This window comes from Hylobates moloch, unplaced genomic scaffold, assembly GCF_009828535.3.
Source record: "Hylobates moloch isolate HMO894 unplaced genomic scaffold, HMol_V3 SCAFFOLD_14, whole genome shotgun sequence".
In the NCBI taxonomy this organism is placed as follows: domain Eukaryota; kingdom Metazoa; phylum Chordata; class Mammalia; order Primates; family Hylobatidae; genus Hylobates; species Hylobates moloch.
In genome coordinates, this window is record NW_026652289.1 from 46,051,231 (window position 1) to 46,070,647 (window position 19,417).

Below are 19,417 nucleotides of genomic sequence, written 5' to 3' on the forward strand. Positions count from 1 at the left end.
CTCCAAAGTTGAGAACCAATATGTTGGATGATTTCACTACTGAACAACAACAAGAAAATGTTTAGGAGAGTTAACTGATGGATACATCTGTTAAAACGCTGCTTGGTGTGTGGAAATGAAATTTTTGATTTTTTCTGTTGGAAGTTATGCCTTGTATCAAGGCATTAGGTTAATTCTCTCTGACTTCTGTACTCAGCCTGAATAGTAAGGATTCTTGTTCAGTGTACCAGGTAACTTCTATTATGCGGCAAACCATTTCAAACTTCAGTGGTTTAAAGCAATACCGTTTATTGGACTCCTGTTCCCATGCCTCAGCAGATGGGGCTGATCTCGGCTGGGGTCTCTCACGTTACTGCAGTCACCTGCAGGTCAGCTGGGTGGCTCTGACTCTGGGGATGGACTGGTTGTACCTTGGGGGGTGTCTGGGCCACTTGTTTCTCTCCATTCAGTTAGTTTGCCCTGGGCTTGTTCACAGGGTAGCAACTGTTTCCAGAGAGTGAGTGCGGAAGCACACTAGATCGCTTCCTGCCTAGCTAGGCTTGTTTCTATGGGGTCAAAACAAGTCACAAGCCCAGCCCACATTCACTAGGTGGGAAGATAGACTCCAACTCTAGCTGGGAGGAACTGTAAAGACGCGGGACAGGGAGGATGGAGAACCCTGGTCATTTTGTAGTCTTCTGTATCTGTTGCCTTCAAGAAATTCCTTCTCACACTTAGAATTTAAGTAAAATACTATCTCCACTTATATTATTCCTATTAAATAGTAATACCGCATGTGTAATAGTAGTGGTAACTACACTTGTATTTAAAACAATCTACAATCTTTTCACCTTTAATTGATGGCACCTCCCTTACTATGGATTTGCATATTCATGTTACTATTTTAAGGGCATAGATTATGTTAATATATTTTGCTAAAGAAAATGATTGAACATATTTTCTTCTTCCAATTTGTCTTCCTCGTTCTTTAATCAAACCCTACTGGTGCCAGACTTGCTTTTCTAAAGGGTTTCTCTGTGTTTGATGAAGACTCTTTAGGGATCTCACTCGTACCCTTTAGCTTGGCATTTGAGAATCTGTGTGCTCTGGGCATTGCGTAACTTTCAGATTTTATTTTCCTCCATTCTTCCTTGTGCACTAGTTTTCACAGTTAAACACAATTTATTGCTGTTTTTTGAGCACATTGGCCATACACAAATTGTCCTCAGCTCTTGGGCAACATTTTTGGTTGTTACAACTCTGTGTGTGTGTGTGTGTCCGTGCTTGCAGTACTGGCCTTTAGCAAGTAGAGACCGGGGTTGCTGCTAAACATCTTGCAGTGCACAGGACAGCCCCCACAACAGATAATTATCTGCTACAAATATCAGTAGAGCCGAGGCTGAGAAAACCTGCCCTATCCATTCCTGCCCCGGCTCTTTTTTCCATGCCTCATCCCAGAAGGCCTTTCCTTCAATGCTGCCCGATGAAATGTTCTCCATCCTTAAAATGCCAGCTCAAATGCCACATCTAGGAAACAGATCCTGCATGAACCCACTCCCAGTGCCGTCGGCTCTCAAAGTCCATTCTGTGCATCACTGAAGTGACTACCACTTAGCGCATTTACAGTAATTTGTCTCTAGTACTATTATTTTTTAATGGTTCTTATTGTTCTTTTCTAGTTTTTTAGTTGAATGGTTGTGTGTTGACTCTTTGGGTGAACTGTGTGTTCCTTGATGACAAGTATCTCTCTTGTCTATGTCCTACAGCACTTACCATGTGTTTTACACATAGTAGGTGCATAATAAATATCTGTTGACTGCATGAGAAATGTATGTCTTCCTATGCCTTTAGATATGGTTACCCCTTCCAACAATTTTCTTAAATGAGTTAGTTCAAAAAAATCCAACAAGTTGAATCCAAGTTTTTTTGTTTCTGTTTTTAATAATTTAGGTCAAAAACTGTGACAAGAAATCATTGTACAATGCAATTATTTATGTTTATTTCTGCAGCTATTTAGTGAAAAAATAAGTGGTGCTGAAGGAACTAAACTAGACGACGAATTTCTTGACATGGAAAGGGTAAGAGAGTATTTTAATATGTAAATTGATTAGAAACTGACTTTCACTGTGATATGAGATATACTGCTATTGTAAAGGATATTCGAGTGGAAATCTAGGATGTTTAAATATAGGTGTGGATTATGCAATCTACAAGGCAGTACTTTCCCACGTCCCAGCCCAAATCAGATCCTCCCCCTGTAGCCACATCCAGTTTGGGCAGGTCGAGTAATGAGATCGATGTGGCTAACTGGCACCCTCTAGTGGCCAGAAATCAGAATGTGCAAAAGATGGGCAATCTTGGCAGTTACCGCAAGGCCAAAGTAATTGGTAGTATATATTTTGGAGAATCAAAATGTATTTCTGGGACAAGATTTTTCAAACGCATAGTGATTTATTTACCGTGTGGAACACTTGGGCTCTGCTCCCACGTGTTGCGGGAGCTGCATAGCAAATAACTTTTATCCTGGTTCTGCCACTAGAACCAGAGTGTGAACTTGGATAAGTGAATTCATCTTTTTGAACTAATACAGAGATGATAAGTGTGCCCTGCTTGTCTCACATGGATTTTGTGAGAATTATGCAAACATTAACGTATTTGAAATAACTTACAAAAAATATGACGGGCTTGAGACAGAAATGATTGTAACATGCTCCAAAGAAAAATGGTATCATCTCTGTCCCTTAACATGTTTCCCAGTCAGCTGTGTGGAGTTGCTCATGTGGAGGCAGAACTAGAACCACCAGTATTAACAACATACTGTTTCTTTCCTCATGGTCTGGGCCCTTTAAACATAGCCTTGTTTTAATAATTAGACCCCCCTCCCCCCCACAGAGGAGAGAGGGAGGAAATGAAGCAAGGCATCCACCCTCAGGTGTAACATCAAGGCTGCAGATACAGTAGGCAGCAGAGATGTCAATAGGTGCTGGGGAAGGAAGTCCAGCCCCAGGCTGTGCACTGCCTGGGAGAGTATCTCCTCAGGATACCTTGGCTCTGGCCAGCTCATCTTCCAGGGAGTTCTCTGTTTTCTGGATGAGAACTATTGAGTGTCTAGAAAGTGTCTAGGGAGAAAAGCTTATTTTGTTTTTGCTTTTGAAAAAAACTTAATTTCTGAAGCTTAAAACCATGGAAACATGTTCACACCATTGACATACCTTAAATTACTTAAAAAAAACTCAATATACAAATATGTGATGTATAGCTTTGTTACTAACAAAATGATTCAGTTGAAATGTTAAATTTAAAAGCATTTTTCCAGAGTTTTAGTTTCGGTTGATGGATTGAGATCCTACTTGCTTACCTCCTTTTACCTCCAAAAACCCCAGTGAGTTACGGAAGAAATATAAAGTCTATTATCTGTTTTATTACAGCAGTGAAAAGCATGGAAACATATAATATATGACCAGAAGTTTTAAAAACTTTCCAGAAGAGATCCATTAGATGGTATTAGACCCACCTAATAAATGATACAGAAATGAGAAAGTAATGGGAAAAAATATTCTATAATTAATGCTAACCATATAAAAATAGAGGAACAATAGTAAAATCAAAATAAAATTTGATGCAAGAGAAGCAGTAAATTAAAAAAGCTTTTTAATTATAAAAAGATACAGTCAATGTAGTCTATCAGGAAATTATAATAGTTATGAACCATTCTGCACTACATAACATAGCATCTGAATTTGTAAGGTAGAAGCTGTCAGAAATACATAGAGAGTTGATAAAAATAGAAGTAGACTTCACATACCTCTCTCATAAAATAATAGATTAAACTGACAATAATCAATAGGCTCATGGAGGATTTGCATAAAATATGATTAATAACTTTGATTATAAATAAATATAGATATCTGCATTCCCCAAATGGAGAATGTGCATATTTTTCAAATTCCTTTGGAACAAATACAGTTATCAATTATGTACTAGGTTATAGAAAAAAAAAATTCGATAAATTTCCCAAAGTGATACCATAGAACATAAGAATTATAAGGGAAATTAGAGCTTCTAAATTCTGGATGTTTGGAAATTTAAAAATATGTAAAAATAATTCTTAGTTTAAAGAGGAAATGGAAAGTAAAATGACATTATTTAGGCATGAGTGACAATTCTGTATGTCAAAACCTGTCATATGTGGCTAAACTGTAAATGTATTTAAAGAAAATAAATGTTGGGAGAAAATGAATAAATCATGCAATCCAAGAAGCTAGGAAAATAACAGCAAATTAAATCACTCTGGGTAGAAGGTAGAAATCAATATGGATAAAAAAGAGATTAATAAAATAGAAAACAATAACCACAAAAGATCGAAACAATGAAGCCAAGAGCTTTAGAAAAGCTGTAAGACAACAAACCTCTACAAGTGAGGCCAAGAGGGAGAATAAGGAAAAACACAAATAAATTACATAAAGAAGAAGAAAGAGGATACGCTCACTGATAGCATTTTTAAAGAGAATGCTGTAAGTAAGTGTCAGAAATGAGAGCTGCTAGCAGCTCTCTCACTCAGGGGCTGGGCCTAAGGGAGTCAGTGGCACAGGCCTTGGGACACCTCATGGGCAGGGTGCCAGCATTAAACAGAAATTCCAGACTTAACTGACCAAGATGCTGTCATACCAGGTTGACTTCACAAAAATAATTTTTACCATTATGCTTTCCTCTATTTTTCTTAATGGTTTGGCAAGATGTTTGCATAGCATTTGGTTGACTTGAACAGACACACAGACACACACACACACACACACACACACACACACACTAGTGTCCCTAGTTATTCTAGGAGGGAGGTTTTGTTTGTTTTTAAGCGACATGAGTTTTTGTTGTTGTTTTTTTGTTTTGTTTTGTTTTGTTTTTCATGCTCATCTTGACTCCACATTAGCCAATATGTTTACTCTTCAATTTGTAAAGGGTTTATTTCTAGTTTTGATGCTTGGGCTGGTATGGAGGCAGCTCCAGTACGTGCATGTCAGGGCCTACGAGGCACTTGCAAGTTTTTGGTCATTTGTTTCTTGGGCTTTTTTGTTTCAAAAGATATAAAAAAGATCTGAAGTAGAAAATATCCCCATTCTAATTCTTCTCATCATCATCTTTCAGAGGTGACTCTTGGCTTTGTGGTGGCTTTTCATGTCCTAAAAGGGTTGTATATATCAAAGGGAGCACTCTAAGTTATGCTTTAATTAATATCTAATTTGTTACATTATAAATCTAAAATCCTTGTTTTTCTTAAGCTTTAAGCTGAATTTATGAATCTTGTTTCCAAATTTAGTAATTTTGCTATAAGATGAAAATCATTATAGTTTTCATTTGAGGTTGCATTAATTAACACATAAGCTTAACAGATTCAATCCTTAAATATTTACCACCAGTTATATAATTAAGCAAATTCCCTTAGACATTTCAAGCTATAGTCACAAAGGTAATGTACAGGACTCCCTCAAACTTTACATAAAATCGATTAACAGCATTTTCCCAAGCCCTTACATTTCTCGTGACTAATAAGACATAAATATTTAGTTTATCAGATTCTCTTAAACATTTCAACGATCTTGGCAAATAGCTGAACATAGCAAAGAGAGCTCAAAGTTACAAAACTTGTTACTAGGCCAAACGCACACTCACATGCCCACTTGCACACACAGCACACGAGTATCAGTAATATAGGGTTGGCTCCTTTTTTTTTTTTTTTTTATCATTTCTGTACTGTCTTTTAAAACTTTGCTGGGGCTCCAGATTAATTTATTTAGCCCAAATTAATGTATTTAGCTAAGGGGAACAAATACGATTTCAGGCTGGGTAAGATTGCTTGATTGCAAACTTGTGACCCTGGCAGGATCATAGTTTTCTAAATTACAAAAATGATTTGTCTTCTATTATAAATCACTCTGCAGCTTGCTTGCTTTCTTTGTATGTACTTTGAATGTTGATCTTCCTTATTTTTTTATGATTAAAGATTATTCCTTTACTTGGATGTTTCATAATTTATCCAATCAGTCTCCTATTGATTTCCATTTTCAATATTACATAAAATGGCCTAACAAACATGTTTTTCCTTCACTGCAATTTGCTGGTGTGTTTCTAAAAGGATAAATCCCTAGAAGTATAATAGCTGGTTTATTAATATGCCCATTAATAAGAACTTCTCCCTTGATCTCCAAAAACGTATCATTTTGCATTCCTGTTGTGTATTACTCCCCACCCATATAATACCTGATATTGAGTATAACTGATTTTAAAAATGTTTTTATCAATCTGGAGAATGTAAAGCATCTCCTTTTTATTTACAGTTCCGAATATTTTTTTCAAATATTTGTAGGCGGCTTGTGTTTTTCCTCTTTTCCTTCTTTCTTTTTAAGACATGGAGTCTTGCTCTGTTGCCCAGGCTGGAGTGTAGTGGTGTGATCTCGGCTCACTGCAACCTCCGCCTTCCAGGTTCAAGCGATTCTCCCACCTCAGCCTCCCGAGTGCTGGGATTATAGGCACCCATCATCATGCCCGGCTAATTTTTGCGTTTTTGTAGAGATAGGATTTCATCATGTTGGCCAGCCTGGTCTTGAACTCCTGACCTCAGGTGATCCACCTGCCTCAGCCTCCCCCAGTGCTGGGATTACAGGTGTGTCCTACCGTGCCCAGCCTTTTCCTTCTTTCTTGTTTAAATGGAAGTTTAGAATATTATGCCACTTTTGTCAAACTTCACATACTGTCTCTTTTCGTGTTTAGTTTTTAAGTTTTTACAGAGTCAGAATTTTGGTCTTTTTATTTATGACATCTGAATTTCAGGTCCTGGTTAGAAGTTTCTTCCCATTCCAGTATTTCAAAATACTGTCGTCTATATGTTAGTCATTTTATAGTCTGTTTTTTTTCAGGTTGATATTTTTAATCATGTATATAGTATGAAGACTCACTTTACTATCAGCTTGCCAAATTTTAACAAAAAAAAGAAGAAATTGAAATTATGATGGGATTTGAATGAATTTTGCATGTTAATTTGGGAAGAATGCATATCTTTACAAAATTGAGTTTTCGCATCTAAGAATGTGGTTTTTCAAATAGGTGTTGTGAATTTCTCGTAATAGTTAATCTTCGTTACTGCATTTTTATTGCTTTTATGAATGAGATCTTTTTCTTTTGGGCTACTGATGGTATAAATAAAGCTATTGCAACTTGCATTTTAACTTTATTGTTTATTCGCATATTAACTGTCTGGTTAACTAACAACCAGAAAGTCCAAGAATGGTTTTGCAGAAGGAAAGATTCAGTCTTAACCAGAAAGCGTTAACTTTCAGGGAACGTTTGGGGAAAACTTTGATGTTAACATCTTCTGACCGCAGCACAAATGAATATGTTTGTTGTATTATAATATAATACTAGTGATTATGATTCTTTTATTGTTGATTACTGAGGCAGTTGCTAATATGAGTCATTATTGTGGCATCCTTATATAAGTATAGAAATTCAAGTTCACCTAGCAGATAAGGAGAGTTTGGTTCATATCTAGTGTTAGTTTTGAGATACTTCCAAGTATACTTAATAATCTAGTGGAGCATAATAACTTCCCCAGATTTTCTAAATTTTACCTTAATATTCATTTGAATGTTAAAAGGAAAAGTAAATTAATGTTCTGCAACATCACTTGAAGGAAGTGACGTTCCAAAAATCAGAAGGTGAGAAAATACCGCTTCTCCCAAAAATGTTGAAAACGTTCATTTGGATTAAAATCATTATAATGGTGTTAGAAAATTAAATTAATGAAAATTACTCCTCTGTTCTTTTGTGAATTTATTGAGTTTGTCATTTACTAACTTTTTTTAAATTTTGCTTTTAAGAAAATAGATGTTACCAATAAAGTTGTTGCAGAAATTCTTTCAAAAACCACTGAATATCTTCAGCCAAATCCAGGTAAAGTTGAAATATTCTCTTGTTCATTTGCTGTCACAGACCCTAATAACCCATGTTTACTTGGTGTTTAGTTGACCTAATGTAGAAACAATGTCATCTGTGTCCCAATAATGAAATTCAGTTTTTAAAGCTGAGTCTCCAGTGACCAAAGGTAGTTGCATTCAGTCCTACTGATGAGAAACAGAACAGCTATTTTTGTGAACTTCAGTTGACATCATCCAAATGGAGTGCTGGTTGTAGCAACAAGAGAGCACTGAGCAAAGGTTTTTTATGAGTTGCTTCAGAAAGCCACTAAACATTTGGCAAATATTTTCTTACTCCCTTTTTTCCTCTTTATAATTTTTTAAGAAATTCTGCCTTTGTGTACCATATACATAGAAGTATATGTTAATTTGAAAAAGCTTTCTCTTCATGGCTTAAATGCTGGAGAAACAAGGTGTGGTGAATACGAAAGACTGCTTAAATCCAGTGTCACATCAGCTTCTCCACTGAAGGTCTGGGTTTCTAGGTCCCCAAGCAGCATCTATTGATGAGATTTTCCCAGGATGTAAATTACAGGAACCAATAGAGGGCGCCCAAGCCTTGAGTTCTGTGGATTTCTGAAGCCGCCTTTCCTTTTTAGGAATTTATTATTTGGGTAGAGTTCCTGTGATTCCCTTGACTGTAGGAATCAGCACAAACCTAACCATTTGAAAATTGAGAAAGTAAAAATTTAAGAATATAAATTTTATCAAATGTATCCAGGCAGGTCTAAAGTTCTTTACAATTGTATTGATGATAATAGCTTTGAAAACCATAAAAATGTATCTTCTCCTCCCTGGCCACATCAGTGATTGAAATCAGCCACACAAATTTCTTTTCCTGATATATCAGTCAACAAATATTTAATAAGTGCTTTCTCTGCACTAGAGGATTTCGGGGTGCTGGAATACACTATGAAATCAGACAGATACTTCACCCTCAACCAGCTGACTCTTGAATGGGATAAGGAGGTGTTGGCCAGCAATAAAAGTGTCTCTGGTTATTCCTAGAGAAAAGGCAGCCCTAGCAACCTCTTATCCAGTTTAATGGCTCTCACTCACATACCTGCTGCATCCCACACCCCCCTCCAACAGTGGGAAAGATGGGCAGAGAGAGAGAGAGAGAGAGAGAGTGTGTGTGTGTGTGGGTGGGGTGGGTGGGTGTGTGGTGTGTGGGAGTGAAGCCTTTGGGCCTGGGGACCTGGAGGATAAATGCTTTGAGGATAAATGTGAGGTTCAAAAGTCCGGCACTGGCCAGGCACAGTGGCTTATGTCTATAATCTCAGCACTTTGGGAGGCCAAGGCTTGATGATTGCTTGAGGCCAAGAGTTCAAGACCAGCCTGGGCAATATAGCAAGACTCTATGTCTACAAAACATTTTCGAAATTAGCCAGGTGTGGTAACGCGTCTGTAGTCCTATTTACTCAGGAGGCTGAGGTGGGAGGATCGCTTGAGCCCATGAGTTTGTGGCCGCAGTGAGCCATGATCATACCACTGCACTACAGCCTGGGCAACAGTTGTTGTTTCAAAACAACAACAAAAAAGGCTGGCACTGTGAATGTCAGGTGAATGTGAGTGGCACTCACAGCTGGCACAGGAGTGTCACTACTCACAGTGTGGTCTACTGCTGGAAATGCAGAATCTTAGGCTCAACCCAGACCGATGGAATTACTCTACATTTTAACAAGATCCTCGGGTTATTTACATATACATTCAAGTTTGGGAAGCACTGATTTAAAATATATTAAAAATAAGTACAAAATTATTAAAGTAGAAAAAAGTGTATCTCTTGACTACCTAAAAGTATCTCAAATACCACAAACTAGTATGTGATTCACTGTCTCACCTACAGGATGAAATCTCAAATCCTTATTTTGGTGTTCAATTCATAGTCACATTTTCCCATAGCTATCTCCCACTTTGTCCTGTATTCATATCTTTTTAGGTCAAACCAGCCCACTCCTTGTCCACTGATTATGCCGTAGTATTCCCTCTTCTACACGTTACTGACACTATTCTCTGTACTTTTTAGGGCATCTTTCCATCTTTCTTCAGCATATTGCTGCCTTTCCCTTGCCCTGCACCACACTGGACTTTATTTTCATAATTACGTCCTGTATATTCTGCCCCCAGTAACTAGACTTTGAGCTCCTTGAGGGCAAAGGCTGTCTCTGGAGTCCCAATAATGAGCACAGTGTGCTGTTGCACAGGGCCCAGTGCAACAGTGAGTAAATACTCATTGCCTGAGTCAGAGGAAGGAAAGGAAGGTAAGACGCAGTGATGCACATCACCTCCCTAGGGAGCAGGGGCTGAGCTGCATCTTGGGACCAGCCACACAAGGCTAGTGTTCACTAGGGGTGGGGTGGTCTGTCTCCTCCTACGATTCTGCCTCCTAAACAGCAGCACCTGCCTGCCGTAATACTGAAAATCATTAGGCTGAATCAGTACTTGGGAGCAGAGTGTGTGTGCGTGTGCGCGTGCGCACCCATGTGGTGTGTGTTAATAACCAGTTGGTTGTTTGAAACATCCTCCTCGGCAATTCTATTTTTGTTTACATTTAAACAAACAAACAAAAAGCATGTTAGTGTCACACAGGTGTCAGTGTCTGACTTCACGTGTCAGCAACTGCAAGCTTTCCAAAGGATCTCATTCAAGGAGTGGTGCTCACAAAAGCCTGGTCGCTATTATTTCAAGTCAGCAATGTGCGCCATCATTTCCTTCCTTCCTTCCTTCCTTCCTTCCTTCCTTCCTTCCTTCCTTCCTTTCTTTCTTTTTTCCTTCCTTCCTTCCTTCTTTCTCTCTTTCTTTTCTTTTCTTTTTTTTTTTTTGAGACGGAGTCTTGCTCTGTCGCCCAGGCTGGAGTGCAGTGGCGCGATCTCGGCTCACTGCAACCTCCGCCTCCCGGGTTCACGCCATTCTCCTGCCTCAGCCTCTCCGAGTAGCTGGGACTACAGGCGCCCGCCACCACGCCCGGCTAATTTTTTGTATTTTTTGGTAGAGACGGGGTTTCACCGTGGTCTTGATCTCCTGACCTCGTGATCCGCCCGCCTCGGCCTCCCAAAGTGCTGGGATTACAAGCGTGAGCCACCGCGCCCGGCCTCTTTTCTTTCTTTTCTTTTTTTTTTGATGAAGTCTCACTCTTGTCCCCCAGGCTGGAGTGCAATGGCGCAATCTTGGCTCACTGCAACCTCCGCCTCCCGGGTTCAAGCAATTCTCCTGCCTCAGCCTCCCGAGTAGCTAGGATTACAGGCATGTGCCACCACACCCGGCTAATTTTTTGTATTTTTAGTAGAGATGGGGTTTCTCCATGTTGGTCAGGCTGGTCTTGAACTCCTGACCTCAGGTGATCCGCCGGCCTCAGCCTCCCGAAGTGCTGGGATTACAGGTGTGAGCCACTGTGCCCAGCCGATGTGCGCCATCATTTCTATGGTTCATAGTGGCTATGGAACAGTGCACTTAGCACCCACCTTGGTAAAGAACCTAGAAAATTATGTGAGAAAATTAAATAGTTCACACACAATTGTTTCAGGCCTCAGGTCTCTGGCATTTTGTTTAAGGTGACCTCAGTTTTGGCAGCTGTGTTTATTAAATGCTATGTACCTGTCACTCCACGTTGTAACTTTAAAGAATTACAAATGACAATGTTTTTAAGCCTACAGAGCTAAGCTAGGAATGCTGAACACTGTGTCGAAGATCCGAGGGCAGGTGAAGACCACAGGATACCCGCAGACGGAAGGCTTGCTGGGGGACTGTATGCTGAAATACGGGAAGGAGCTCGGGGAAGACTCCACCTTTGGTGAGTTATTCAGAGATCACCTGGGGGAACTGAGAACTCCTCCAGTATGGTTTTAGGTTATGCATGAACCCTTCAGTTTAACAACCTTTGTTATTTTTCCATATTACCAAAGTAATACATGTTAATTGCAGGAGGTTTAGGAAACATAGGTAAGTAAAATAAAGAAAAATGCTAACACCACCCATAATCCCATATCCACTGATAAGCCCAATTAAACTCTGTTGTGTGTATGTGTATATATATATATATTTTGTTTGTTTGTTTGTTTGTTTGTTTGTTTGTTTGTTTTGAGAAAAAGTCTATGCCCATGCTGGAGTGCAGTGGTGTGATCTTGGCTCACTGCACCTCTGCCTCCCAGGTTCAAACAATTCTCATGCCTCAGCCTCCTGAGTAGCTGGGATTACAGGCTCAAGCCACCATGCCTGGCTAATGTTTTGTATTTTTAATAGAGACAGGGTTTCGCCATGTTGGCCAGGCTGGTTTTGAACTCCTGACCTCAAACGATCTGCCAGCCTCGGCCTCCCAAACTGCTGGGATTACAGGAGTGAGCCACTGCACTCGGCTTGTTGTGTATCTTTTATGCCTTGTTTATTCTTATATGTATTCATATGTACTTTTAAAAACCACAATAAGGCTATAGTACATATACTCTTTGGTAACACTGACTATATAATGATCCATATCATAAAATAATTAATCTTCCATGATATTGTTTGTAATGGCTACATAATATTCCATGTATCATAGTTTGTTCAGCCAATCCCATTTACTAAATAAAGGTTTCTTTATGTAAAAACATTTTACATAGCATTTACAATAGCCATTTTCATAGGTAAATCTTTGGGGACATCCAAAATTCTATTCTTTGACATAATTTAGATAACATTTCTAGTATAAAATTGCTGAGTCAAGAGTATGCTTATTTTTCAGGTTTTGAAAGCATATTCCCAACCCACCCTTCGGAAGGGTTACTCTCATTTGACACGGTTGCCAGGAGTGAATGAGGGTGTGCTTCCCTACACAGTTCCTAATCCTAGAGGTTATCTTTTTAGTTGACTTTTAAATAACTGATCATTTGATATGTAGTATACAAAAATGATACCTCATTGCTGTTTTAACTCCATCTTTTGGATCACGTGTGAAGTGGAATTTTTATTTGTGTTTGTCATTGTTTTTGTGAATTGTGTGTTTGTGTCCTTAGCCTGCTTTTGCATTAGGAGGTCCCCCCTCCTGTCTCATGAGCTCTTTAAATGGTCAGGATATTTGCTCATTGGCTGTCTTGTATGTTGATGAAGCTTTGTCCCAGGTAAGCATTTGCCTTCAGACCTTGTATATGAAGGTCATTTCAATGGAGAGAGATTTTTATTTTTTATTTACTGAAGCTCTTTAGTCTTCCTATATGGCTTCTAGCTTTTTGGAATCATGCTTAGAAAATCTTTTTCATCCCACTCCCTGGCAAATGATATAAATGTTTATTTATACTTGTTTTTGAATCCTGTATTTTCTTTTATTGCCTTTAAATTTCCAAGCTCCTGCATTTATTGGAGCTACAGTGCAATAGGGTTCTAATTTTGTTTTCTAACAAATAAATAGCTTGTTTCAGTACTTTTTAAAAGTCCAACTTTCTCCCGATGATTTGAAATGATTCTTTTATTATAGGCTAAATTATTATACGTTAAGTTTGTTTATGGTCTTTCTCCTCCGTTTCTTGATCTATATCTTGTTTTGATTCAGTGTCATATTGTTTTAAGTATGAAGTTTTAAAACATACTTTAATATATTTTACTAAAAATTTAGGTATCGTATTGCAAAAAGTTCACTGACACACTTACTGGTTTTATTTTTCCAGGTGGAACTTAAGTCCTTTTTATTTAAAAAAGTCATTAAATTTTGATTGAGATTCATTTAAATTAATACATTAAATTGAGGATGAATTGGATTTAATATATTAAGTATTCCCAAAGAATTTGGCATATTTGCTATTCATGTAGTGGTAACAAGGCAGGAGATGGAAGAGATGGAAGTTGAGAAATCAAATATTTGGCCACAGTAATCATTCTAGGAAATTATCTTTTGAAAAAAATGTTAAAACTCAAGCATTAAAACATGAATTAATTAGTGACAAAGGGTAATATTATCCCTCAGAGCAGTATAATATGAATTTTATTTTATTCTAAGGGCCAATGGGGACAAGATGGCCTATTTCTTACTCTGAAGGCACGTCAGTGAAGGGAGCAGGTGAAACTGCCAGGCAGGCCTTGAAATCCAAGGACCCTCCTGCCGTGCATCTGGCCTTGGCGACAGCCAGACAGTTTGGTAGCTTCCCAGGTGCTCAGCAACCGAAAGAAACTTGGGATGAGGAAGAGAGTTGATGTCAGCGGGGCATCGGAACAGATGGATTTCTGCTGTTCCAAGGAAGAGGCTGTGCCGTTGGATGTTTTCTTTTGGGGGGCCACATGCTGGGACCTCCTACAGTACAGAAACTTCAGTGGGTGGAGGCTGAGCCCCTCTGGAATTCCACAGCGCCAGTCTCAGGCAAGGAGAGGGAATGTTGATTCCAGGGAGGTGGCGACCCATGTTCAGAGCATCATCTCTGGAGTCTACAATGTATTTGAAAATGTTTCGGTCAAGGCGAAATGAGCTGACATTGTGAGGCACTGGCACGGGTGGCAGAGGGGCTGTGTGGGGGGTCAGGCAATACCATTTCTCACCATTTGGGCAGGAAAGAGTCCACAGGCTAGGAAGGGACATTTCGTCTTCATTTAGGAATTATTTAGACACACTTTGGAGAGTTCAGCTAAGGAAATTTAGCTTCCAAGGAGGAGTGAAGCTACCACTGGGTCCATATGAAGTCCTGGGAAGCCTTAGTTTAGAGTAACGGTTCCTACTTCTGTTTTGCAAGGTCCTCTTCAGTATCTTTCTGTTTATTTTTAAGGGAGGTGAGGCACATGTTGCCATCTCTATTTTACAGGTGAATAAGTTGTCCATGCCCTCGCCTGGTGAGTGAAACAACTCAAAGGTCAGACTTAGGCTGGGCTTTACGGTCTTCTTCAAGCCTAGGAATTGAGCAACCCAATCTCCATCTTTTTACGAGATCAATTTGGAAAAACCCAAATATAGGAAAAATAGTTCATTCTAGTGCAGCATTTCCCAGGGATGTTTTCTAGAGACCCTGCAACCCTCATTGTACAGAGAACTAGAGGGCACCTGGTTTGCAATAATCTGGCAAATTACTGCCAATTAACTGGACTGAGATACCTCGCTGTAATCCAGGAAAAACTACCTGTCACTACCCAAGCCAGGAAGGCTGGCCTGGGCTCCAGTGCACCAGCAGACCCCCACCCCACCCTGCTGACAGGATGTCCCATGTGACACCGGCAGGCTTTCTTTGACATCAGAGAGGGCAGGGAGGCTTAGAACCTTCTAGAAGGATACGGGGAGTAGCCTTGAGAAGATCCCACGGCTAGAAGCTGAGATGTTTTGTTGGTTTATTTCTATTGTAATTTTTACTGGTTGACACTTAGCCCCATGACTGAATCCTTTCATTGTTTACAAAGAGATTTTATTCTCAAGCTTCTAAGGAACCCTCCGTGCCAGTTTCCCAAATTACCAGTTTTTTAGAAAGGATCTTTATCCCCATCTAGTGGTCCAAATGGTAAGTACTTTGGTCTGCTAGCCTCAGTTGTATTTTCTGTGGTGGTGAAAGTGCAGAACATAAAGAGGAAAATACAGAAAATAGGAAGCCTTGCTTTTTCTTTTTCATTCTGATCCAGGATTCAGAGGTCCTGGAGCAAGGACCTTGCTACACCATCATCCACAAACTTTTGGTAAAGAATGAAATAAATAGCACTGTTAACCTGGAGTAGTGTTCCCAAAGAACCTTTTGTATTTATGTTTTCTATTCAAGGCAATGCATTGATAGAAGTTGGTGAATCCATGAAGCTAATGGCTGAGGTGAAAGACTCTCTTGATATTAATGTAAAGCAAACTTTTATTGATCCACTTCAGTTACTACAAGATAAAGATTTAAAAGAGATTGGGGTAAGTCTTCCAGGGTATAAATATACCTGTTGCTACATAAGATGATGTTTGTATTTGAAATCACCAGAATGTTTCAGCAGGGACTCACTGAAAGCATCATCTTATGATGCTTGTGGGTAGGGTAAAAATAACTCAGTTCTATTTTCCTGGGCTCACTGGGAAAGAGTGCCAGGATCCATTAGCCCTATCTGCCCTGGAGATGAAGCAGGATAATGGGAGGGAACGTAAGCCATGTTCTTTCAGCCGGAAATTCTGTATTTAGTTGAAGCCAGCTCTAAGCCAGGCTAAACAAATTAATTACATAACTTTATAGTAGATTTGCTATTATCAAAATCGTACCATAGTTGCATGTTTTGATGCATTGCCATTATTTTCCATTACTTCTCAAGAAGTCATTATTTTCCATTACTTCTCAAGAAGATCAATACCTAGAACTTGAATTTTTCATTTGGAATACTGTTAAAAATGGCATGCATGGGAATTTTCAGGTACCTGGAGGTAATTGCATGCCACTTGCATGGTGGCATTTTTGTAGATGTGCAAAAACAGCCCCGAAACTTCTACCCCACCAGGGACTTCTACTCTGGAGGTACAAGCACCCTCTTATGGATATGTACAGAAGATGTTCCTCCAGGTGCCTTCAGCATGATCTCAGCTTGGAGGTCATTTGAGCCTTGGGCATATCCTGTTTTCCCTTCTTCAGACCTATTGATTCTCAAAGTGTGGTCCCTGGACCAGCAACATCAGCGTCACTTGTGAGAAATGCAAATTCTTGGGCCCCATCCCTTATCTCCTGAATCAGAAATCTTGTGGGTGAAGCCCAGCAAGTCTGTGTTTTATAAAGTCCTCCAGGTGATTCTGATGCACGCTAATGTGCAGAAACCACTGTTCCAGCCCATCCTTTCCAGAATTTGAGGGGGAAGTGTGAACCCCCACTGGTCTAGCATATGTGACAGAGATGAGGCTGGTGGGATGTGTGAGCTTGGGTGGCCTTCCCTGCTTGGACCATGGGCCTTGAGGTGGCTCCATATTCCAGGGGCCAGAGAAGGCACTGATGGATGTCAGATTATTGGTTCTTCCTTTGTTCATTCATTGATTTATTTATTCATCCATCAACTGTGTATAGACAGCCTGCTCTGCCCTGCTACAGTGGTGGTGGGCACTGGCCATATGTGGCTAAAGAAGACCTGGTGCATGCCCACGTGAAGCTCACAGGTGTAGGGTAGAGAGACAAGTCAACAGATACCATGCATTTTGACAGTTGTTGGAGAGATGAGCCCAGGGACACGAAGGAGAGGCACCTCCTTCAGCCTGGCTGGGTCAGGGAAGGCTTCTCAGAGGAGGAGAACCTGGCCATGCAGACTGGGAGACTGGGGTGGGCAAAATCCAGCACAAGCTGACCAGAGGGCCAGGGCTGTGAGAGTAGGCAGGCTCGGGAACCTCGGTTGTGTGGTATGGCCAGGGGATCGGGTGTGTAGGGGCGGGGGTGCTATGGAGGGAGGAAAGGCTGAGAGTCATGGAAAGCCCTGGATGCCTGTCCAGGCAATGCATTTAGAGTTTCTGCTGAAAGCAAAGGGTATGAGGGAGAATTCAGGAAGTTTGAGTGAGAAATGAAAGTGCCCATTCAGGAGCTCCCTAAACATCCCTCTCCCCACCTGCACACCTCTTGGCCTCAACACTCATACCATCCTCTTCTTCCATCTCAGGGGAAACACGTGCCTGTTGCTCTCAAGCCAGTCCTCTTCTGGGCCACAGGGTCTGTCACCTCTCACCTCCTCAGGGCCATTGTGACATCCATCATCCTCTCTGCTGTATCTTCATTCTTTCCCTTTCTGTCTGTTGGCTTCTTCCTGTTAACATTTATATACATTAGCACAGCTGCCCTTGACTCCTGGCGTCACATCTCACTCCCTTCTGTCCCTTCTCCAGCCCACAGCCAGGGCACCCTTTCTGAGCTGCAAACCTTCCTGGCTGCCCACTGGCAGTGGGGTGAAGATACAGCCTCTCAGCCCTTCACAGCCTGGCCCCTCCTTTCCTCTGTGGCCTTATTGCCACCCCTTCCCCACATGAACTCCGCCCAGCCTCACCGAATTATTTCCAGCTCCCTGGTGATGTTTTGCTTTGTGCTTTCTCGCTATTTGCTGTCTTTGTCTTTTCACTCCTTCTCCTGGCTGAGTCACCTCACCCCTCAGCTTGGATGTGCTTTCCTTTGGGAAGCTGTTTGTTCTTTCGCTAGACTCTGTGGGGTATCCCTTCTGTGCCCCTGTGCCACGAGCACTGTTGCTTACCTTTTGCTCATGTTGGGCGGTCCATTCCTCGGGGTGAGGGATCGTGGTTTGTTCCTTGTAGTCACAAGCCTGCCACGTGGTTTGTGCTCACACATTATTATTTTTTTTTTAATTTTAATTTTTGTGGGTACGTAGTAGGTGCATATGTTGGTGGGGTACAGGAGACGTTTTTACAAATTATTTTTGAATGGTTGATTCTAGAGAAGTGACAGTCTGGGTTCTGGGGATGCCAAAACATCTCCCCCAAATGCACAGTTGTAAAACCAAATGCCTCCTTTGCTGACATATAGCAAGTTTTATTTCTTCTTGTGCTGTCATCATGGAGGAAGATCATATGAAAAGTCAGCATTACTCCTCCACCTGGCCAACCACAGACACATATGTGGTCCTGAGTAGTAAACGGGTGAAATGTGTAAAATACACTTATTCTGAAATGTTGCAGTTCTCTATGCAACAAAATAATTTTCTAAATGCCATCTTGTTACTCAGCTGCTGTTTGATATAGAACTGTAAATCTAAACTTAAATTATGTGGATGATGGAAAGTTAAGAGTCCAAGGTTTAGGAAGCCTTTCCTAGTCTCAGCTATACTCTGTGTAGTCGCTCAGAAATCAGGGGTCAGGAGCCTGTTCATTTGACATATGGCTGACTTTCAGGTGTTCATGTAGAGGTACAGAGGGATTAGGGACCAGCCCAAAGTCACAGAGCATAGGAGAGAGATGCTTCTGACTCTCTGGGTCTTGTGTGCTCTTTTCACCGAGTCATGGAAGTTAGAAGCAGTGCTTCCTGCTAAAATGAATAGTGCAAGCTATCCCTATGCTTCAGTGGGACGATCAGTTTCTACATACACTTTTGATGCCCAGTATCTGATTTCCGAGGATTATAGCCATAAACTCTCCAGGAACCCCTCCCTTGTCCTGTATAGCTATCCCACTCAACACTGTTTCTGACACGGAGTCTCTCTGCTTGGACACAAACTGTGATAGGAAACCTACTGTTACTCAAGGCAGCCTGTTCCATGAGTGGACAGTTCTCTAACTGTTATATTTTGTTAAAGGGGTTATAATATTGTTTAGAAATTTTACTGTTTCAGAGGTTGTCTGTGAATCTCTCTGCTTTGCATTCATTAACAGTGTTTTATGCAACTTATTTCTTGATTGTTTGGGAACTTTATGGAGATCCGTTAATATTCTAAGGGATTGTAGAAGTTGGTGATTTTATAGTCTACTACTTAGGAATTGACAATAGTGCCAAAAGAAATGTTCCTACTGTATTTTGTTTGGTTAACCTGGTTAGAAATTATCTGGACATTAAGAAGGCTGAAGTGAGGGATTGTATAAAGAACAT

At 40.4% G+C, this 19,417-nt stretch overlaps 1 protein-coding gene across 5 annotated transcripts in view; it reads left to right on the plus strand.

The window, feature by feature from the left end:
• The window catches only part of SH3GL3 (SH3 domain containing GRB2 like 3, endophilin A3), a 159,134-nt gene that overhangs the window by 97,001 nt on the left and 42,716 nt on the right, over window positions 1-19,417 (plus strand). For 4 of the 5 annotated variants that reach the window (XR_004251581.2, XR_009209576.1, XM_032174131.2 and 1 more), the window contains 4 exons: window positions 1,989-2,057; window positions 7,854-7,926; window positions 11,599-11,742; window positions 15,650-15,783. Coding sequence is in view for 3 of the 5 variants with exons in the window: in XM_032174131.2 (XP_032030022.1) it covers window positions 1,989-2,057; window positions 7,854-7,926; window positions 11,599-11,742; window positions 15,650-15,783 (420 nt within the window). In the remaining 2 variants the exon portion in view is untranslated. Of the gene's footprint in view, window positions 1-1,988; window positions 2,058-7,853; window positions 7,927-11,598; window positions 11,743-15,649; window positions 15,784-19,417 lie in introns of those variants that run through there. The other variant, XM_032174132.2, reaches the window with a different exon arrangement.